This window comes from Penicillium cataractarum, assembly GCF_028827025.1.
Source record: "Penicillium cataractarum strain IBT 29864 chromosome Unknown utg000009l, whole genome shotgun sequence".
NCBI lineage: Eukaryota > Fungi > Ascomycota > Eurotiomycetes > Eurotiales > Aspergillaceae > Penicillium > Penicillium cataractarum.
Genome location: NW_026622745.1, coordinates 1,067,800 through 1,088,959, shown reverse-complemented (window position 1 = coordinate 1,088,959; position 21,160 = coordinate 1,067,800). Strand labels below are relative to the sequence as shown.

Below are 21,160 nucleotides of genomic sequence, written 5' to 3'. Positions count from 1 at the left end.
ACCCAGTCACGTGGTGATTACCAAATCAGGTTAGTGCATGACGACAGGCGCGTCAGGCGATTTACTTCATACTCCTTGCCAGCTTTCCCGGCTTTCTGACTTTGCGCCGCCAGCCCTCTATCTTTGGAGGATTCGAAAATCTCACTTGGAACTGTTTGCTGATCCATGTGGACTGTTCTGCGTTCAAGATGGCGCTTCTTCAGACCTCGCTGATCTGGATCGTGTATGCCGTCGTCATAGCCGTCCTCCTCGCGGTAGCCTCGGTCTTCATCTACATTTACCAAACTCCACGGGATCGCTCTCCCTCGGTAACTCTGACGTGTATCATCGCGATCACTAGTCTGCTGGCGACAGTTCTTCTGCTGCCTGTGGATGTTGCCTTGGTATCGTCGACTGCCTCATCTAAGCTTGGTCGCCGCAAAGACTGGGCCACCCAAGATGTCGTGGACCGAATCACTTATTCCTTGACCATTGTTTACTATACTCTGTATTCACTGGACGCGTTACTTTGTCTTTTGGTCCTTCCTTTCACTTACTTTTGGTATGAGGAATATGATGAAGTTGCCGCTGAGGCAGGAGAGCAAACGCTGGGACAACGGTTCTGGGGCGCTCTCAAGTACACCCTTTCGTTCGTCGCTATTGTAGTGATTCTGTTCCTTGTTGGTTTCTTTGCTCCCGTATCCAAAGATAAGGGCAACCTGGATCTGGACTATTTCAAGCGGTTGCTGACCGAGAACCGTAAGTTTTTATTATCCCTTGCATCGAGCCTTCTGTATTCGAAACTGACTTGCTCGCAGATGGAGAACGCGCGTTGACGTTCGCCCTTGGGCTACTCATTACCCTTGGTATCTGTATCTATGTCTTGTACACATCGGCAGGTCTTGCTTTGTTCCCAATCAGCCTGATCAAGACCGCACCGTCAATCTCTAGCCCTACCTTGCGCGCAACTACTGCGCAACAGCTGGAAGCAAACCGAGAGCGGCAGCGACAACTTGAGGGTCGCTGTGGCGGTAATCCCGAACTCCTGCCATCCAAGGATCGCAGGGAGTTGGATACTCTCAGCCGAGAGGAGAGGACTTTGATCCGGCGGCAACGTCTTGTCGAGGAAGCACAAGGTGAAGGCCGAGGCTGGTTGATGCGAGCATGGTACAAGATTGGAGCCATTTTCCGCCCGTTCAAGCTACTTGGTGGTATTCTACTGCTGTTGATTGCCTTTGTAACATGGGTGTCGATGCTTTTGACATCTATCGACAAAGCGAAAAACTCGATTTGCAAGCACCGCTGTGGATACATCCTCGGCCACATCAATGTCTTCAATCCGGTGAACTGGGTCCTGGTTCAATCTGCCAAGGTGTTCCCGGTCGACTATGCTATTTTCACAGCTCTCGTCCTCCTACTGTTCTGCAGCTCCGTGGTTGGTATTGCAGTGGTTGGAATTCGCTTCCTCTGGATCAGGATTTTCCAGATCCGCAAGGGTCACACTTCACCCCAGGCACTCCTCCTGGCAACGGCCATGTTGATGCTTATTATACTGGCATTGAACTATTCCGTATCCATGGTAGTCGCTCCACAATACGCTACGTTTGGACCACAGACATTCTGCGACCGCACTCCGAGCTCGCCTGGAGAACAGCCTGATTGTACTAACAGCGAAGACCTCATCAAACCATGCTCCGAGTTAGCAGAGAATCCAGCAGCTCGCCAAGTGTGCACCCCCAGTGTTGTCAGCACTTTCTTGAACCGCGTCACTCTCAACTTCCCCTTCTTCGGCGTTGTCTTCTTCTGGGCACAGTTTGTCTTCCTCGGTAAGAAATCCAGTTCCCAAATTTGCCTTGTCTTACCACACGATTGAAACTGACATTTTACTATTGTTAGCCATCTATCTGATCGTGTTTGTGACCACTCTATTCCGAGCACCGAAGCTGGATGAACGACAAATCGACGAGGATGCCGAGGAAGCGGAAGAAGAAGGCCTACTGGCAAGTACTGGTAGGCGATTCGGTGCTACTTGGCAAGACATCACTGGTAGGGCTGGTCATAGCGGACATCCTAATGATTGAGAAGAGCAGAGCATACTGGACTGAATGAAGCAAAGCAGCTCGGCGGATTGCCTTGAAATTTTTGAATTTTTGATGACTTCGTAAACGATGTCTCTTTGGCGATGATCTCGTTAATTGGTGAGGACACATATACGTTTTAACCGTACCTCAGCAAACAAATTAAAAAAGAAATACATGATAACTTGCGACTTGAGTGTGGAATCGTAATTATGAGCAGTCTTGCATGGACCAGCATGCGCTTGCTTGGATTTGGACGGCTGAAGCCATCCTGGACATGATCTCGTAATAGCATTAAACCTTCATCTGGTCGTTGAGCAAGGCCAGGGCACTCTGGAATGCCTTGACAACGTCCATATCTAATTCAGATGAAAGTTGTTAGCCTCCTCCTGTCAATTGATTTAAGTTGCGATCAGTTTTGGGGACATACAGTGTTTTTTCTTACTCTCCAAGCTCACTTCGGAGTTTTGCACATGCTGCATTTGCGTCTTGAATCTGTGAGATGTCAATTTCAAGCGCTTCGTGTGAATCCCCGGGTTGAGGGTGGATGGGGTCTCTCTCATACCGTTTCAAGGCCCGCTTTTCATCTTGCAAAACGGTCGTCTGAGACCAAGCAGTGAAAACCTGTCTCGATGTGAGAATAGAATCGGTATATCGAGAACTATATAGGGTCATACCTCGAGCAGCTTTGCAGTCTCAGCACGCAAATCATCTTCCACCCGGCTGTGTTCATCCATGGCATCCGTGTACTTCTCCTGTAGCTGATCCCAGTCACAGTCCTCTAGTCCTCGTGTCAGCCGATTGACAATAGTGAATTCGGCATCGCTAGACGAAGACTGCATTGGCTCAAGGTTTCGAGGTTGGGGTGTTCCGCCAGTAGAAAACGGCGGTGTCGTCTTTTCTGGGCTCACTTGCCGCGACATTTTCGAAGAGTGTATTCGAGAACTAGTACTGATGTGGATTGGATCTGAAGCACCACAAGACTCAGTCAAGATTGGCTAATGGGCTTGAGATAAGATCATCCTCACGTGTGTTGATAACCGGATCATCTGGTTCGCCCCAAAGCGGGAGCCGCGTCAGGTGACGACATCACAACGTGAAACTCCCGATAGCCCACAGGCTTTGGGTTTGAACATCTCCGCTCCATGGTTATCGGCTGCAGCTCTGGCAGCTTCCACGACACACCATGGAAATGCGACCTCTGACGACAGTTTCAAACACCCACAACCGTCTGCGATGAGCTGTCTCATATGCAACTCTGCTCACTCCCGCCAGCCGTTCCTCTGCCCGACATGCGCCCGCAATCACCTCTATCAGCTACGTCTCGGGAATACCCAGGTTCTTTTGGAGAAAGAGAGTCTAGGGCGTCAAATAGAGCTCTCTGTCTCCCATGAGGCTTCTCAGAGCTCTGGGAAGAGACCTAGTGAGGGGCATTCTACAAACGATAAAGGCTACCCATGCTGGGCCCTCCAGACGATTTCCAGTCGCCAAGCTGCCTCCTCCTCCAGGAGAGAGAATCTCAGCCGGCAGATTGAGAAGCTGAAAGAGGATATCAAGGCCAAAAGGGCAGACCTCTCCGAGCGCGAGACGAGCTTGTCCCGTCGGCGTTCCGATGCTGAATCCGCGCTGTACCAGCTCGGGGAGCGGGAGGCTACCATCTTGACGGGTGTTCAGAACACAACCAAAAGGACGGAGCATCTGTGGCACAACCTTCATAGCAAGACTGCAGAAGCCCGTATTTTCCTCTGTCGGGAGGCGGCCCATTTATATGGCCTACGACAGAAAACCTCAAGGAAGGGTGATGGTCGGCAGAGCTATGTGCTTGGTGGCATAGCGATCGTCGACTTGAAGGACATGAATAGTAAGCCTGTCGCGGCCTATGCCCACGGCCTGGGTTATACTAACATATCTACAGGTGCTACGCCGGCTCAAATATCTACCTCGCTCTCCAACATTGCCCACCTCCTAGTCCTTGTCTCGCACTATCTCTCCCTTAGACTCCCTGCGGAAATCACCCTACCGCACCGAAACCACCCTACTGCCACCATATATTCCTTCGCCGCATCATATAATTCACGAGATTCCTCTGGTGGGCCCGACACCACCCATCCTTCGACACCTAGTCCAACGGCGTCCAGAACGGAGGCACGCACCCAGCCACGGCCCAGACCGCTTTTCATTGACAAGCCTCTACCCCGCCTAGCCAAAGAAGATCCCGGGACTTATGCACTCTTCTTGGAGGGTGCTTCACTCCTTGCCTGGGATGTGGCCTGGCTGTGCAGAACCCAGGGGATCAACTTGGCATCAGACTCGTGGGAGGAAGTCTGCAACATTGGCAAGGGCATGTGGCAGCTGCTAGTTGCCCCGCCTGCTCAAACATCAACCTTGATGCGAGCATTCGCTGGTCGGGACATCCAGGCGAAGATGAAAACCACAAAAGACTCCCCTCAAACGACGATCCAACGGACCAAATCATTCCCAATGCTTGGTCATTATTCCCACAGCACGGTTCACTCATTCCTCGCGGCCTCCGAAGGTGTTGATTTCACGCGTACTTGGAAGCTGCCAATGCCCACGAAGATTGTGGATAAGCTCAAGGCCAATCTTCTTGGGGAAATGGCAAGTGCCGAATGGGAGGTTCTGGAAGAGAAGGAATGGTTTGACGGGAATGTGGAAACGGATCAGCCACTGGGCTCCAAGAATCCACCGGGTTCGTCACCCAATCCCCATGCCGAATCGGCCGAGCAGGGTGCAGAAGGCCAGCAAGCCTCTGTGCAGACGACGAATGATAGTCGTCGGCCTAAAGGCACAAGTGGATGGACGAAACTGAATAGTAGATAGAGATCATGCTGAGATTACAGCATTTCTTTTTCATAGTGCTAATTAAAACCTAGAACAACCCAATACCTTCCTTCTCATGCCGCTATTTAGAGTGTAAATTACTATAGTGAAAAACGCATTCCCTACTTATCTCAAGGACGGTTAAGGTAAGCTAAGGTTGCGGTGGACCCGCCGTTACTAAGCCGAGATAAGATGTGGCAGTTCGAATTAAAGTGTAACTCGTGGCCCGAGTCCCTCCGTTTCTCAACGATGCACCGGAGATCGGCAACTCCTGGACGGAGCTAACACATTGTCCTTGTTAGCCGAGCTCAATTCGTCTAGTTTCATTCTGCGAGCCTTTCCTTCCCTTTCCCATCCCAGTCAATCTTCGAGCTGGGGATGCGGCCAGGCCCCAGCGGTACTCCAACTCTCCCGATTTGAAGATGCAGAATGCCCAGGTGTGGCAGGATGCAGGCGTGGGGTCTTTAGGTGAGTACTCTCCCCCTAGTAATGCGCCATTTGAAGATCTGGCCTAATTACCTTCTCAGACCTCAAGCGCGCCATCTCCGCCATCTCAGATATCCCTGAATCTCTCCTGAGAGCCGAACTCCAACGACGAAATGTAGCTCGAGCCTCAGACCCGGCCGGTGATGCCCCATCATGCGGTTCTGGCCAGCGAGGCGATTATAATACATCACTCCATGTTATGGCTCTTTTCTTAATTCTAGGACTGAGCACATTCGGTATGCACGCTTTTCTCGTTCCTATTTCCCCCTAAAAGTGATAGCAGTAAAGCTAACCATCAATTCCACGACAGCCTGCTCATTCCCTGTCCTTGCGCGCCGATTCCCTCGTCTTCCGATCCCCCGCCGCTTCCTCTTCATATCAAGACATTTCGGAACGGGCGTGTTGATTGCGACGGCCTTTGTCCATCTCCTACCAACAGCGTTCGTATCGTTGACCGATCCATGTCTCCCGCGGTTCTGGAGCCGGACATATCGCGCCATGGCAGGCTTCGTGGCTATGATCGCAGTCTTCGCTGTGGTTCTGGTTGAAATGTTCTTTGCGATGAAGGGTGCCGGCCACGTGCACGCCAATGATTATGATACCCTCATGGGAGATATGGGCCGTGATTCTATGGATGACTTCCAGCACCAGGACTCGAGCTATGCGCATTTGGGGGCCCGGACACCGTCTGGCAATATTCTCATGGAGGGATTACGACATGAGGACCACGGGGATGCTGAAAGGGCTTCCGGCTCTTCACGCGAGTTTAACCGGTCACCTCTTGGTGGTTCTCATCCGGATAAGGAGGATGAGGATGACGACGGTGATATTGAGGGACTCGACCCGTATGCGGATGATGTTCCCATCAATGGACAGGCGCAACAGTCAGGTCCTCATCACCGTCACCGGGCACGGACGAATCCTAACTATAGGGCCCAAGATGAGATGGCCTCGCCGATGCAGAACCCGCAACGGCAGCTTCTCCAGTGTCTTCTCTTGGAAGCCGGTATTCTATTCCACAGTATCTTCATCGGTATGGCTCTCAGCGTCGCAACGGGCACGTCATTTGTCGTTCTCCTTATTGCCATCAGTTTCCATCAAACCTTCGAAGGGTTTGCCCTGGGCTCTCGCATTGCCTCTCTCATCCCCGATCTCTTCTCGCCGTCTTCCGCAAAGCCGTGGCTCATGTGCCTAGCATACGGAACGACTACTCCTATCGGCCAAGCCATTGGCCTTGTTTTACACAATCTGTACGACCCCGCTAGTACAACGGGTCTGCTCATGGTGGGTATCACCAATGCGATCAGTAGTGGTTTGCTGCTCTTTGCGGGTCTGGTGGAGTTACTTGCCGAGGACTTCTTGAGTGAGTCGAGTTATGAAACTCTCAAGGGTAGACGGCGTGTTGAAGCTTGTATATCAGTTGCCTGCGGAGCTCTCCTGATGGCTTTCGTTGGGGCTTTTGCCTAGTTAAAATGGCTGCATGGGATGGTTTTTTCCGTCTCTTCGGTCTCTAATGTATCGTGTTCGCTTAGACTAATGAATTCAAAATTATTGCTTGCTATGCTAGTTACGTTCAGGTCTTATCTATAAGTATATTCGTATTCTCGGTGGTAAGACTGTCATTTTAGATTTAAGACGAGGTCGATTTATTGATCTATTTGACTTCTTACTAGTCAATGATATCAAGCTTCCAGCGTGAAAATTTACGAAACCTTTACTAGTACTGTCTACTTGCAAGCCATATTTCAATAAATTCACATTAATCCCGACGAGTTGCATTTCTTTCCATGTGCCTCGAGTATCGGGGGTTATATATATATTGCCAACAATGCTTTTTATTGGTAATTCACAAAGTGTGCGATAGTCATGTCATATCCGTACATCGTTAAAAAGTCGCTTTAGAAGAGAGCCTCGAGGACCAGGGCGCTGGCACCGCCACCACCGTTGCAGATGCCGACGCAGCCAAGCTTGCCCTGCTTAGCCTTCAAGACACCAAGCAGAGTGGAGACGATGCGGGCACCGCTGGCACCGAGAGGGTGGCCGATGGCGACAGCACCACCGTGGATGTTGACCTTCTCCTCAGAGAGACCGAGCAGCTTCATGTTGGCAAGGGCAACAACGCTGAAGGCCTCGTTGATCTCGAAGGCGTCGATAGCGTCCTGAGTCACGCCAGCGTGCTTCAGGGCCTTGGGGATAGCCAGAGCGGGGGCAGTGGTGAACTTGCTGGGCTGGTGAGCGGCATCACCCCAGCCGAGGATCTTGGCAATGGGCTTGAGGCCGAGCTCCTTGACCTTGGCCTCTGAGACCAGGACAACGGCGGAGGCACCGTCGTTAAGGGGAGAAGAGTTGGGGGCAGTGACGGTGCCGGTGCCGGGGATGAAGGCGGGCTTCATGGCGCGCAGCTTATCGGGGTTAAGCTAAAGAGAAGAATCGGTTAGCGATCATTTCCCAAATTTAGCGTATTGGGACAAAGGATAGATGCAACTTACGTTCTTGGGCTCGTCATCCTGAGAGACGGTGACACCGGGCTTGCCACGGAAGCCGGGGATCTCAATGGGGGCAATCTCAAAGTCGAAAACACCGGCCTTCTGGGCGGCCTGGGCCTTCTGGTAGGTACGGATGGCGTACTCATCCTGCTGCTCACGGTTGAAACCGTGGTCCTGGGCACACTCCTCGGCAGCAAAGCCCATGAGCTCCTGCTTGCCGTAGGCATCCTGAAGACCGTCCTTCATGATTCCGTCGACCATGTTCTGGTTGCCGTACTTGGCACCGGTACGGAGGCTGGGCAGGTAGTGGGGAGTGTTGGACATGGATTCGGCACCACCAGCGACGACGATATCGGCGTTGCCGGTCATGATGGTCTGGGCACCGAGGATGATGGCCTTCAGGCCGGAGGCGCAGACCTTGTTAACGGTGGTGCAGACGGTGGCGTCCGAGAGACCGGCATTGATGGCGCATTGGCGGGCAGGGTTCTGACCGACACTGATCACAGCATGTTAGCTTTTGCCTAGATAGACAGAGTATTCAATCCAAGCTTACCCAGCAGACAGGACGTTGCCGAAGAAGACCTCCTCGACATCGGAAGCATTGATACCCTCGGCCCGCTCAACAGCCGCTATCAACCGCCGTTAGTTTCAATTGCAACCAGGAAAGGCCTTCTTTTTGAAGAATAGAATTGGTCATACCTTTGATAGCATGAGCACCAAGCTGAGGAGCAGTCAGGCTAGAGAGGGAGCTGTACCAATGTGTTAGTCTAGTAACAAAAAAAAAATCCCGAGGAGGGGCAGCATACCCAAGGAACGAACCCACGGGGGTACGGGCCGTAGAGACAATGTAGACGGGAGGAAGAGAAGACATGATGAAGAGCAAAAGGGTTAAACTGAGGGAGCAAAAAAGAGCAGGCGTTAGATAGCAACCAGGGGGTATAATGGAGGAAAGGAAAGGGGAGGGGCAGTACAAGATATATAAATAATAGTGGGGAGTGAGGAGCTGTACGGTGTAGGCGCGAGTATGTCCCATACTTCTCTGAGAACTTCCCATTTGTCCGCTGCCCGCTAGACGCTCGGACCAACTGAAAGTTGCAAGCCTTCCACTCCGGCGTCACGCCAGCATCTTGGGGTTCCGCGATTGTCATTCTCCCCCAACTCCAACAAATCGCACATAACTGGCCCATCATGGATGACCTCTACGATGAGTATGTTTTTATTATTGAAATGTTCTCGCGTCTTTTTGTACCTCGCTAACTATTACACCTCTAGGTTCGGTAACTACATCGGCGAAGCCGAGTCCGATGAAGAGCAACAGGAGCAGGTCCCCCAGGCCTTCAAGTTCGACGAGGCCTTTGAAGACGAGGAGGAAGAGGAGGAGATTGTCAATGACCAGCAGTTGATGGAGGTCGACGGTACGTTTTGCGCTCCCCAGAATACACAGATTAGGAAGGACCGCATGCTCATTCGCGCCTCGCGTTCAGAGGGACCTTCAAACGCGGTCATTCTACACGAAGACAAGCAATATTACCCCAGCGCACAACAAGTATACGGCGAGGATGTCGAAACTATGGTCCAGGAGGAAGACGCGCAGCCGCTGTCCGAGCCCATCATCGCGCCCGTCCAGCAGAAGAAATTTGCGATCGCTGAAACCGAGCTTCCCCCCGTCTATTTCTCCCGCGAATTCATGTCAGATTTGCTCAATTTCCCCGACCAAATACGAAACGTTGCTGTGGTGGGCCATTTGCACCATGGAAAGACTGCATTTATGGATATGCTGGTGCGACAGACACACGATCTTTCGGCACGGCTAGAGAAGCGTCAGGGCAAGCGCAAGGAGGAACAGCTTCGATATACCGACGTTCATTTCCTGGAGCGTCAGCGCGGTGTCTCCATCAAATCGGCACCTATGAGCTTGGTTCTTCAAGGCACCAAGGGCAAGTCTCACCTTGTCAACATTATCGATACCCCCGGTCATGTGAACTTTGTGGACGAGGTCGCCGCATCGGTCCGCTTGGCGGATGGTGTCGTTCTCGTTGTGGATGTCGTCGAGGGTGTGCAGGCGAACACAGAGCAGATTATCAAGCATGCGGTCTTGGAGGATATTCCATTGACCCTGGTTGTGAACAAGATGGACAGACTTATTTTGGAGCTTAAGCTGCCGCCCAACGACGCTTACTTCAAGCTGAAGCATGTGATTGAAGAAGTGAATACCCTCATCGAGAATATTGTGCCGGGTCAGGGTGAGCGACGACGATTGAGTCCCGAAAAGGGCAATGTCGCGTTTGCCTCTAGCTCGATGAATTGGTGCTTTACCTTGGAGTCATTCGCCCGTATGTACGCCGACACCTACCCGAAACTTGATTCCTCGGAGTTCGCAGCGCGCCTCTGGGGCGACATTTTCTACAACCCCAAGAGCCGAAAGTTCACTCGAAAGGGCGTGGAGGAGAACTCGAAGCGCGCATTTGTGAAGTTCATCCTGGAGCCTATTTACAAACTCTACTCTCACACGCTTAGCGAGAGCCCCGAGGACCTCAAGCAAACGCTGGCGAGCGTGGGTGTCACTTTGAAGCCGTCTCAGTTGAAGACTGATGCAGCCGAGCTCCTTAACCTCGTGTGTGAGCAATTCTTCGGCCCCCCCACTGGCTTTGTGGATATGGTCGTGCAGCACGTTCCTTCTCCCGTTGGCGGTGCCCAGAGAATGTTGGAACGATACTATACTGGCCCCCTGGATACCAAGATCGCGACTTCAATGTCTACTTGTGACCAGGACGGACCCTTGGTTGTGCATGTCACGAAGCTCTTCAGCACCGTCGATGCTAGGGGATTCCATTCCTTCGGACGAATCCTGAGTGGTACCGCTCGCCCTGGTCAGCAAGTCCGGGTTCTGGGAGAGGGATACACTCCGGAGGATGAGGAAGATATGGTCATTGCAACCATCTCAGACACATGGATTGCAGAGACCTGCTACAACATCTCCACCGATGGCGTCCCCGCGGGTAACTGGGTTCTGCTCGGTGGCGTAGACAACTCAATCGTCAAAACGGCAACACTCGTTCCTCTCAAGCTGGAGGATGATGAGGAGCCATACATTTTCCGTCCCATCCGGCACATGACCGAGTCTGTGTTCAAGGTCGCAGTGGAGCCCGTGAACCCCTCCGAATTGCCCAAGATGCTGGATGGTCTGCGCAAGGTCAACAAGAGCTATCCTCTGATCTCCACCAAGGTTGAGGAGTCTGGTGAGCACATTGTGCTGGGAACTGGCGAGCTCTATATGGATTGCGTGCTTCACGATCTTCGACGACTGTACTCCGAGATGGAGATTAAGGTCTCTGATCCAGTCACACGGTTCTGCGAAACTGTTGTTGAAACCTCGGCCATCATGTGTTACTCTATCACGCCAAACAAGAAGAACAAGATCACTATGATTGCAGAGCCCTTGGATGAGGGTATTGCCGAGGACATTGAAAGTGGCAAAGTCAACATCAAGGACCCTATTCGAAAGGTCGCCCGCTACTTCGAGGACAACTATGACTGGGACAAGCTTGCGGCACGCAGCATCTGGGCGTTTGGTCCCGAGGAGATGGGACCCAACATTCTCCAGGATGACACATTGCCCTCGCAGGTGGACAAGAAGCTGCTTGGAACCGTGCGAGACTCGATCACCCAGGGCTTTAGCTGGGGCACGAGAGAGGGGCCTTTGTGTGAAGAACGTGAGTTAATCCCACCAGCTAGCCTTTATCTCATCTCTTACTGACTCTATCTTTTAGCAATTCGCAACACCAAGTTCAGGCTCACCGACGTGTCTCTTGCTGATCAAGCCATCTATCGCGGAGGTGGTCAGATCATTCCTACAGCTCGCCGTGCCGTTTATTCATCATTCTTGATGGCTTCCCCTCGACTCATGGAACCCATCTACTCTTGCACAATGACGGGCCCCGCAGATGCCGTCGCATCGGTATACACCGTGCTCTCCCGCCGACGAGGCCACGTCCTATCCGACGGGCCTATCGCCGGTACCCCTCTCTACTCCGTTCGGGGTTTGATCCCCGTGATCGATTCATTCGGTTTCGAGACCGATTTGCGCATTCACACCCAAGGTCAGGCCACGGTCAGTCTGGTCTTTGATAAGTGGAGTGTCGTGCCCGGTGACCCACTGGACCGGGATGTGAAGCTGAAGCCGTTGGAAGTGGCTAATGCCATGTCCACTGCACGGGATTTCGTGCTGAAGACCCGCCGGCGTAAGGGTCTGGCGGAGGATGTCACCGTCAGCAAGTTCCTAGAACCGGAATTGTGGAAGGGTCTGCAGGAGAGCGGCGTTTTGGATTCATAATCGGTTTTGCTGTCGAAGGGTTCAAGGCGAAGAGAATTAAAAAGATACTCTTTTTTTGGGAGGGGGTTTGGGCTACCGGAGTCTTTGATTATTTGCATTTGACTTGAGCTGCATGTAATTCTAATGCAAAACGTCCAAATATATCTCATGTCATATTTACTACATAAATCGTAAAGGGGGTTTTGGAGAGGAGGTGGTCATGAATAGCTCAAACCACTCCGATGCAGTCTGTGAAATGAAACAGTTCCAGTAAAATGCGCGCCGTAAATCATGTTGTGGTACATGAAACGAAAAAGAAATCACGCAGTCGGGTTCGTCTACTGGCACGTCTCCATCATCTTGGCAATAACCTGCATTAACGCTCCATTCTCCAGAGCGGCCGCGACTCGCTCCTTATCTCCGAGTTGCTTGTTGACCTCGTCGCCGGTACTATGGGTTCCCTCTTTGATCCGCACGTCTACCCGGAAGCGTGGCGGGAGGGATTGCTCTAGTCGCACTCGTACACCGAGACCGATAACGGTGGCTAGACTGCAGTGGGTGATGGTAGGGGTGATCAGGACGGTGACTGTTTGAAGTGGCGAGTCGGGGACGTTGGGGAGGGTGGGTTTGATGAAGATATCTGGGAGTGAAACGACTGCTAACTCTCCGAGGGAGAGCGGGTGTTCGGGGTCTGAGATGGATTTGATAAGGTCTGTGTAGTGTTAGTTGTGCGGATCTAGATGGGATATGTATGATGCAGAGAATGGGATGACTGCTTACCGTAGATTTCTTGTTCGTCGATTGGCTCTTCCAGCAGATCTTCGTCTCCCTCTGAATCGGAGGAGAGGAAGTCTGTTGGCTTTGGAACTGCAGCGAAGATGCCCAGGCCATAGTCTCCTGGTTTCTTCTCTGTGGACCGTGATCTTGTGGGGAGGTCTGCGGCGTTGAGAATCGTTGGGTTGGAGTTTTGCATTTCCGCCATGGTGGGCAGTGGCGATATCAGATGGTGAGTGAGGTCGAGAGATGGTGATGTCGGTGATGGACGTTAGTGATATCGGAGAGGGTTCGGAGGGGCAAAAAACGTGATGATAAGAGATAAGATGAGTATGCTTATCGCAGTTCACGTGTTCTCCCTCCTCTGGTGATCATTGTCTCGGAGGATCCTCGGCTCTTTTCTTCGAATCGTCTTCTTTAACTGGCTTTTCCTTGCGTCCAGGACCCCATACTGATGTGATTACCAACGGACGCCCCTCTTCGGAGCTACGGAGATAAAACCAGAGACTTCTCTGACGATTCCAGTCCAGTCCACCATGATCGGAGAAAACACCCTACGGTCTAACAGATTTATGGTTATATCCCAATAAACCAATGATGGGAACCCCCGCGACACAAAATGAGGACCCGAGAACGTCGATCTTGGAAAATCCGTCGTTTCTTCCCCCACCATCCCAGAAGCTTGGGCAATAGGGATCGACGAGCGTGGGTTGGAAACTTGGCAAGGGCCCGGGTATTTTGCCCCTGACAACTTGCCGAGTCCGAGTCGATCAGGTAAGAAGAGGAAAAGGCCTGCATGGCCCAGCCATGCAGAGAGATGGGAGAGGCGCCATGCATTTGGGGGGGGGGATCCACCGAGGGATCCCAGCTTGTAACCATGGCGGTTCCAGTTCGTCTGGTCTTCCAGAATCTACCGGTCCCACTTCCTTAGCTTATCCAGGACTGGTAATCCTCCACCCCCTTTCAAGCACTGTGAAACCCAGGGCACCAATCTGGTCTCGCACTTTTATGCGCTTTCTGGATAAAGAGAGAGGGGGGAAAGATGGAACTGGACGTGCATCCTAGGAATTCCAGGTAGATGGGATTTTGGCGCCGACAAGGACGGGGGGGGGTGGTGGGAAAGAGTTTCGTGTTTCGTCCGAATGAACCCCGGAGGACCCGATCACTTCTTTTTGACCTCGGCCTTTTGGACCTCACCGCTGGTAATGGGGAAAATGAGATGGGCCTATTGCAGAATGCATGAGGGGTTAAGGAAGGTTTCGCCATATTTTTCCGGTCCTGCAGGTATTCTTCCGGTAAGACTGTAGAAGTACATAGGTACTGGTCCATAGTCTATAGAAATAATCAATCATTCTTGACTAAAGACAGAGAAAAAAAACCCCTTGGGAAACAAAGGTGGTTCATTCTTCTTCCAACCCGTTAGCCCGCGAGACATCGAAGAGATCCGGATCCCGGGTGTGGTTTTTGTGTATTAACGAGAATTAATTATTATGCTGATGGGTGGAGACACCTGGTTTGCGCAATCCATCCAACTAAACTACTAGTGGCTCTATCTTACCCTGGGAGCCGGACGAAAAGGAAGTTAGGCTTCCGAATAGAGAGGGAGAAAGTGGATCATGATAGATTATCTGCCATGTGGTAAGAGATTCTATTCTCTTACCGTATACCGTATTCATACATGGTGATTTTTTTTTTCATCTCTTCCTCGGCTCCATATTATTTTTAGTGGGTTTAGTAGTAGATATGGTCAATAATTAAGAGTGTCTACTCTAGCCCTGTTCTTCTACTGGACTTCCAGACTTCCTCAAGTCTGTTGAAACGTCCTCCACTTTGTTAGGGGAAGGAATTAGAACTTGGCAGTAGCACGAGAATCAGGCTAGCTAGCCTGATGGTCAGAACTAGCTGACTAGTTGCTTAGTTGACTGGTTTACACGTTTGACTCGTGCTGGAGGCCTCGACCTGACTCTTGGAATAATGGAGACCATCCCAGTCCCTGTCAGAAATCCCAGGCAGGCTATTGTCAGAGCCACTTCTGTCAGACCTAGAGTCCTTTGGGTAGGATAGATTAAAAAGGCCAAGGGTTAGTCAGATAATAGTGTCTCCAGTCAAGAAAGTGGAGGACGTTATCCTGCTTAGTTAGGAAGCAGAAGATACACTCTAGAAGTTTCCGGATTAGTACGGAGAGTACGGATGCACTACTTGACGTTATAGGGAGTTTTATACGAGAGTGATGTACTCCTTGTGCAAGCGTCTACGTACGTGTGGAGGGCCACCAGGGGTCTTCTATACGTAGATTCTCCGTGGGAGGCGTTTTTTTAGTTTTTTAGTTTGAATCAGTGTCGAGACTAGTGATTATTAGCATGTGCGAGAGCGATCATTCGAGAGATATAATAAGAAACTACTACTACTTACCAAGGGTATGTATACGGAGTATACCTAGGGTAGGATCATGATAGAAATGGAAATGTAGTTTATGTTAAACATACTACTCTAGTCTCTGGTACAGATGATCAATGCACTTCCTAACCCATCAGGGAGTTTTCCTTTTAGGCTGAGAGAGAGGGAGTATATTACGTCGTAACCCTTCAGGAGGCAATCTGGATCGCCCCTCCAAACCCACTACGATTGGACTATTTGGACTACTCGACTCCTAACTGGACTCCTACTGGACCGGGAGTCCTGCTTGGGGCTGGATGGATCACCCTTAACCCTCTTTCTCTCGTCCTTCTCTCTCTTGGCAGCCCCTCTCAGCTCCTCTCCCTCTGTGCTTGTTCTTTGCCCACTATCCATATTATTATTATTCTTCTTCCCTTTGCCCAGGCTCCTCCGCCCTTTTTCCTTGGTCCTAAAGTTGCCCCCTCCCCTCCTCCCAAGACCTAAAGAGGGCCAAAAAGTAGTGCCGACTGCCTCCACCACCGCCATCATCGTCTCAAACCCGCCCCCGAATCTTATTTCCCTCATTCCCAAACCCCCAAACCCAAACCTTCCTCCTTCTACTCCGTACTTCTACATCTCATCGCCCCTCCTTCCATTCCGAAATGTCTCCACCCAGATCCTGAAGCGCAACTTCACGATGCCCGTTGTGACTCGGCACTTGCTCAACTTCTTAATTCCTTTGTACGTCGACTTCCCTTCCCCCACGCGCCGATCGCATGACTGGACAGCTAACTCTCCTCCCTTGGCTAATAGCATTCATACCCCTGTTTCCATTACTGTGCACTCTTGCGCGCGATCATCCTTGACTTGACTATCTCCCGGTTGCTCCGAAGAGCGCATTAACCATTAATCTCTCATCTCATCGCCCTGTCTAATCCGACCGACCGCAACGCGACCGAAGCTAGGAATACAATTCGACGTGCGCCGGCCCATCGCGCCGGCCGTTTTCGATCCGATCTAATTGCGGTCAAACTGGACCAAGTGGTTCACCCCATTCTATACAAGTCGTCACTGCGACCGACGCTGTCGCCCGATACCGCGGTCTTAATTACCACTCGGCGCCACTCTACACTCGGATTCGTGACGGCACGCTCATATATTACATCAAATTGCGGGTTCTCATTTCGAATATTCATTGTTTCTATTTCAAGGCAGGTCCTTGTGTATAGATTGTTTGCATTGAGAGCACGCGACAACGTGGTTCTCTGTATTATTGGCCTGGGTCTCGTCCGTTGTGGGATAACGGAATATGCAAGGCTACTCGTTTGCGCCTCCCTCGGGCCCTCCCCGAGATGGCCAGAAAAGTAAATCTCTCTCCTGCTGGAGGCATTTCCAAGGGCATATCCGAAGATTCAAGATGAAATTGGGTGCTAACCTCTGGCTGGTTTAGATTATGTATTCGTCGATGAACATAATCGACACAAGCGGCTGAAAGGTAAGCGGGTTCTACTGGATACAGAATAAATATGAGACGGCCTGACTAACGAATCCAGTGATGCGGGCGTGTAATGGCTGCCGGAAGAGAAAGATCAAGTGCGATGCAGCCACGACGAATACGTGGCCATGCTCGGCATGCACTCGCTTGAAGTTGGTCTGCGTCCCTCCTACCATCGGTCAAGACGGGGAATTCGTCAACGAGGGAATGGAATCCGCTCAGGAGCTTGGCGGCCCAGCAACAACGTCCGAACCTTCGCATCATGCCTTCCCGGTGCCCCCGGCCTACAGAGACCCCAATCAAGCTCCAATGGGGAATATGCAATCTTACGACGGAATGGGCATGTATTCCCAATTCGTTCACGCCCCTCCGACCCAACACGGAATGTATAACGACATGCGATCATCCCCTATAGTCATGCCACACCAGTCATATCCACAACAACCCCAAGTATTCCCCGGGGCTCAACCGCCACACTTGGCAACCCCAGATCGGGCGGTGTTTGCAGAGAATGAGCAAACGACGGCGGACAATCTCAGCGATGTCCTGGGAGAGCTAAAAATTGACGAGACGGGCATCGGTAAGATTTTTTCTCTATATTTCCTAGTGACGTATTACCAGTACTAATCCTTCACTTCAGCACCATATATTCGGAGGCAAAGGAAAGATCGCATCGAACCGGATGCGCCTGTGCAAGATGATGTGGAAGAAAGACTGCCCCCTCTCAGTACGGGAGCGGGCGCTACGATTCGAATTCCTCCAGAGTTGATGCCCGATGATGAAGACGTGATGAACTACTTCAAAATCTACTTCGACGAAATCCACCCCTACGTCCCCGTGATCCCCCGGGCCCATCTATACTACCAATGGCAAAACGACCGCCGTTCTATATCTCCACTCCTCCTTGAAGCCTTGTTTGCGTGCGCGGGGCGACTATCTGACGAGCCCTCGGAAGGTGCTCAATGGCTTGCTATGGCAAACAGTAAGTTTGGGAAATGGGTCAACCTAGATGTAGAATTCAAACGCTGACGCTACTCTATCAGGACACGAATCTAGTTTCATGGATGTTCCGCGGTTAAGCACCATTCAAGCTCTGCTTCTCTTGCTCAAGGCAAGAGAGTCATTGCCCAAAAAGGGCTACTATTATCGGTCATGGCAGACCGTCAAAACCATCGTATCGATGGCCAAGGATCTAGATATCCACGAACATTATAGTGGACACGCCGAAGGACGATCCTGTGATCTGAGCCCAATCGAGTGTTTAGTGAGCACTCGGGTTTGGCAGGCACTTTTAGTGGTTGAGGTGATGATAGGAGCACCCCAAGGTGAGTGTCCTTTCTTTCATACCTCCCGACTACCGGGTTGGTCAGACTTTTCTAACAATGCTTTTCTTATTAGGCCGCTCCGATTACGGCGTTGACCCGGACACCGTGGATATGCGCCCAACCTTGGATATCAGAGGTCTAGATCACTATGAAACGGATCGATCCAGACAATATGCTTACTTTGTCCGCAATGCCCACCACATTCGCATCATTACCGACCTTTATCACAAGATCAAGAAGCAGAAAGACTGGGGAGCAGATCCTCGTTTTGTACAGAAGAACCCGCTCTTTTCTGACTGGCTTCGTAATCTACCCACAGATTTGCAGGTGAATTACCCGGCCGATGGAAGCCCTCCATGGATTCCCTCTCATTTTGTGGGAAATATGCACTCCCACTGTCACCTGGCGATCATCCTGCTGCATCGTCCGCAGCTTGTGGCGTCTCAATCCTTTACAGCTGGTGGCGACTGGAGAATCCATTTCTCTCTGTGTTACACCTCGGCGAAGAGTATCTGTCGTTTGCAGGAAGCTATCCTGGAGCGATTCGGACTTTCCGGCTTGCTGTACATGCAGCGAGGTATCAATTTTGCGATCTATTGCATTCTCACTTGCACCATGCTCCACCTGGTAAGCAGACCACTCTCAAATAAGAATTCGTGTGAGTAGAAAAGAATTCTCTGACCGCTACAGATCGCAATTACTTCCCCGGACCCCGAATTCAATTCAGACGCCCGGGAATACTTTACACGCCACATGCGCATCTTGGAAAAATGCTCCGATGCCTGGCCCATGCCAGAGATTCAGGCTCAAATCGACTCTCTCAGGCTGGCCTTCTCCGCAGACACTCATCGCCCCTTCGAGCTGAAACCGAGCTTTCCCTACGGAAGTCCCTCGGAACCATATCAGCCTAGTCCCCCCATGGACGCGCATTATCATCCACACCTAAGCCAAATGTCAAGCAATGTCCAATCCAGAGTGGGTTTCAACACACATCCAATCACTCCTCCGATATCTGCCGGTGCTGAATCAGACGCAAAGTCGGACACGTCCTCCCAGTTACAATCCCTTGGAATGGTCCCCCATCAACCGCCTACAACCCATCCTCTCGAAGCTCCTTTAGTTGATGAAAACAGCTGGGACCCTACGCGTATTATCAAGTATGTGATGCAATACTGTTGTACCTGTCACTGATGCCTTCTTTTGATCATGCTTTGCTAACCTGAACTCTAGCCAATGGGATATGGCTTTCTCCGTCAACCCATCAACCGTCAGCGCCAACTCTCCTCCCATGCCCATGAACAACACCCCCCAACCCATGTCGAATATGGTCAACCAACAGTATCCGATGCAGTATGACTCGCCGTCCAAGGTGACAGTCCCGCAGACCCAATCAGTGTCGCCACCACAATTCCAGGCACACCCGGTCGTATTCAGTGCACGGGATTGGCAACAAAGTGTGGCCAGCGTGTATGACCCGCAGGGCTTGAAGCGTCGGTGGAATTACTCCACTGACCTCGGGGACAATATGATCAAGCGGCAACGGGGGTGATAAACGGATCCGAAATCCCACCACGTTCGGTATCTCTTGAGCATTCTCTCAACTCTTTTGTGACCTTGTGTATCTATGTACTACCCCCTGGACCAGAGCCAACCTTGTCTCCAACCCTTTGTTCTCGTATTTATTCTGATTCCCCTACCTCCTGTGATACTTATTTTCTTGTTTTGTTCGGTTTATCTTTTGGCTTTGTCACCACAGGATGTCCTGCAATGGGTCATGCCATGGACTACGACTGGGTTGGGAGAGATCCCCAGCGAGTTTTTTTTTTCGCTGTTGGGGAGACGCACTGATTGATTTGAATGGCGATTGGATTTTTGAGTCCTACTGTATATCACGATAAAAAGATCTAGAAGCATCTGTCGAAGAGAACAGCGGATTACGGAGGGTCGTTGAGTCTTTTTATGAAGTAAAAATAATGGAAGGAGCTTTTGTAGGCTCTTCCTCGGTGTTCCCACCAACATACTTGGATTATGTCGAGGTGAAGTAAAGTATGGAACAGGAAAGGGAGTATGTCTCGTAAGGGTAGATAGAAGGATGACAATCGGGATTCCCATGGTATGTGTCGGGGATATTGCCGTGATATGTGTGGAGATCCATGGACAAATGGTAATGGAGGTAACTGCCATCAAATGCGACTTTTGTGGCATTGTTCATCAAGGGGAAATACGGGTCCGGGTCAAGTCCTTCGAGGGTGATTTTGTCGGAGGATTGATGTGTTCCCGTAGGCATTTTGTAGAGAAAATTCCCGTCAAATGTGAGAGAGTTGATGGATCCAAACAGACAGCGAACTGAATGCACGAGAACTGAGTTTCGGCGAGGGTATGAGTGTGTCATGTGTCGTATCGTGATTCATGATAGTCGTGAGCTTTGGGTGACGTTTCCAGGCCAGGCATGCAGCGGAGGATATAGTCGACATGCCCAGGTCAACCCCGATGGCCGAGCCCAATTCTCTCTTCCCGACGAAGGATTCTAGCCTTGTCACCAGGGAGGGGCTTCAGCTCATCGCTCGGGTTGACCTTGGTCTTGGCGCTGCTGCCCTGTGCCTGTTCGGGCTCACGGTTCTCGTTCTGTTTGCGGAGGAGTTCCTCCTCAAAGACAGCGATGTCTTCCATGGTGATTGCAATGGCGGTTGGCTTTCGGCGGAGCATTTTGAGGGTTGTCTGAAGGATGGGGATGGTTTTCGGATGAGTGGTGTGGAGTGTAAACAGGAGAGTTTCGATGAATATTATTTGTTTCCCCATATAGATTTGCCGTTTTAATTATCTCGACCGCCTTGACCGCCTTCTATAAGGGTAGTGCTTAGAGTAGAGCATGAACCGAAGATTATATCATGTAGAATTAAGGCAGTTAGGGTTGTATCGTGATTGCTCATAGCATAGAAATAGACTGACTTGAGATATGTCTTATGATGGTCAAAATATCACACAAAATTTGGGTTTGAGTAGTTGGT

At 51.1% G+C, this 21,160-nt stretch overlaps 9 protein-coding genes across 9 annotated transcripts; 5 read left to right on the top strand and 4 right to left on the bottom strand.

Annotated features, from left to right (window-relative positions):
* Window positions 1–188: 188 nt before the first annotated feature.
* On the top strand, window positions 189–2,060 carry N7496_011005 (uncharacterized protein; the record flags this gene model as incomplete). Its single annotated transcript, XM_056703918.1, has 3 exons — window positions 189–738; window positions 798–1,805; window positions 1,876–2,060. 3 exons carry the CDS (start codon window positions 189–191, stop codon window positions 2,058–2,060), a joined length of 1,743 nt encoding a protein of 580 aa, XP_056549878.1.
* A 291-nt stretch (window positions 2,061–2,351) lies between these two features.
* Window positions 2,352–2,980, bottom strand: N7496_011004 (uncharacterized protein; the record flags this gene model as incomplete). Its single annotated transcript, XM_056703917.1, has 4 exons — window positions 2,352–2,416; window positions 2,488–2,552; window positions 2,623–2,681; window positions 2,735–2,980. The coding sequence occupies 4 exons, from the start codon at window positions 2,978–2,980 to the stop codon at window positions 2,352–2,354; spliced, it is 435 nt and encodes a 144-aa protein (XP_056549877.1).
* A 313-nt stretch (window positions 2,981–3,293) lies between these two features.
* On the top strand, window positions 3,294–4,898 carry N7496_011003 (Atg14 domain-containing protein; the record flags this gene model as incomplete). The annotated part of the gene is made up of 1 exon (XM_056703916.1): window positions 3,294–4,898. One exon carries the CDS (start codon window positions 3,294–3,296, stop codon window positions 4,896–4,898), a length of 1,605 nt encoding a protein of 534 aa, XP_056549876.1.
* Window positions 4,899–5,882: 984 nt separating this feature from the next.
* On the top strand, window positions 5,883–6,851 carry N7496_011002 (putative ZIP family zinc transporter; the record flags this gene model as incomplete). Its single annotated transcript, XM_056703915.1, has 1 exon — window positions 5,883–6,851. The coding sequence occupies one exon, from the start codon at window positions 5,883–5,885 to the stop codon at window positions 6,849–6,851; it is 969 nt and encodes a 322-aa protein (XP_056549875.1).
* A 431-nt stretch (window positions 6,852–7,282) lies between these two features.
* On the bottom strand, window positions 7,283–8,741 carry erg10B (acetyl-CoA C-acetyltransferase; the record flags this gene model as incomplete). Its single annotated transcript, XM_056703914.1, has 5 exons — window positions 7,283–7,801; window positions 7,874–8,366; window positions 8,424–8,499; window positions 8,570–8,619; window positions 8,677–8,741. 5 exons carry the CDS (start codon window positions 8,739–8,741, stop codon window positions 7,283–7,285), a joined length of 1,203 nt encoding a protein of 400 aa, XP_056549874.1.
* A 317-nt stretch (window positions 8,742–9,058) lies between these two features.
* On the top strand, window positions 9,059–12,203 carry N7496_011000 (U5 snRNP component Snu114, putative; the record flags this gene model as incomplete). Its single annotated transcript, XM_056703913.1, has 3 exons — window positions 9,059–9,078; window positions 9,143–11,583; window positions 11,641–12,203. The coding sequence occupies 3 exons, from the start codon at window positions 9,059–9,061 to the stop codon at window positions 12,201–12,203; spliced, it is 3,024 nt and encodes a 1,007-aa protein (XP_056549873.1).
* Window positions 12,204–12,520: 317 nt separating this feature from the next.
* Window positions 12,521–13,164, bottom strand: N7496_010999 (iron-sulfur cluster assembly protein CIA2; the record flags this gene model as incomplete). The annotated part of the gene is made up of 2 exons (XM_056703912.1): window positions 12,521–12,894; window positions 12,963–13,164. The coding sequence occupies 2 exons, from the start codon at window positions 13,162–13,164 to the stop codon at window positions 12,521–12,523; spliced, it is 576 nt and encodes a 191-aa protein (XP_056549872.1).
* A 3,477-nt stretch (window positions 13,165–16,641) lies between these two features.
* Window positions 16,642–19,701, top strand: N7496_010998 (Zn(II)2Cys6 transcription factor; the record flags this gene model as incomplete). The annotated part of the gene is made up of 8 exons (XM_056703911.1): window positions 16,642–16,696; window positions 16,783–16,827; window positions 16,886–17,407; window positions 17,468–17,809; window positions 17,871–18,152; window positions 18,226–18,779; window positions 18,843–19,309; window positions 19,383–19,701. 8 exons carry the CDS (start codon window positions 16,642–16,644, stop codon window positions 19,699–19,701), a joined length of 2,586 nt encoding a protein of 861 aa, XP_056549871.1.
* Window positions 19,702–20,633: 932 nt separating this feature from the next.
* N7496_010997 (CDC26 family anaphase-promoting complex subunit) lies at window positions 20,634–20,858 on the bottom strand (the record flags this gene model as incomplete). Its single annotated transcript, XM_056703910.1, has 1 exon — window positions 20,634–20,858. The coding sequence occupies one exon, from the start codon at window positions 20,856–20,858 to the stop codon at window positions 20,634–20,636; it is 225 nt and encodes a 74-aa protein (XP_056549870.1).
* Between the last annotated feature and the right edge of the window lie 302 nt (window positions 20,859–21,160).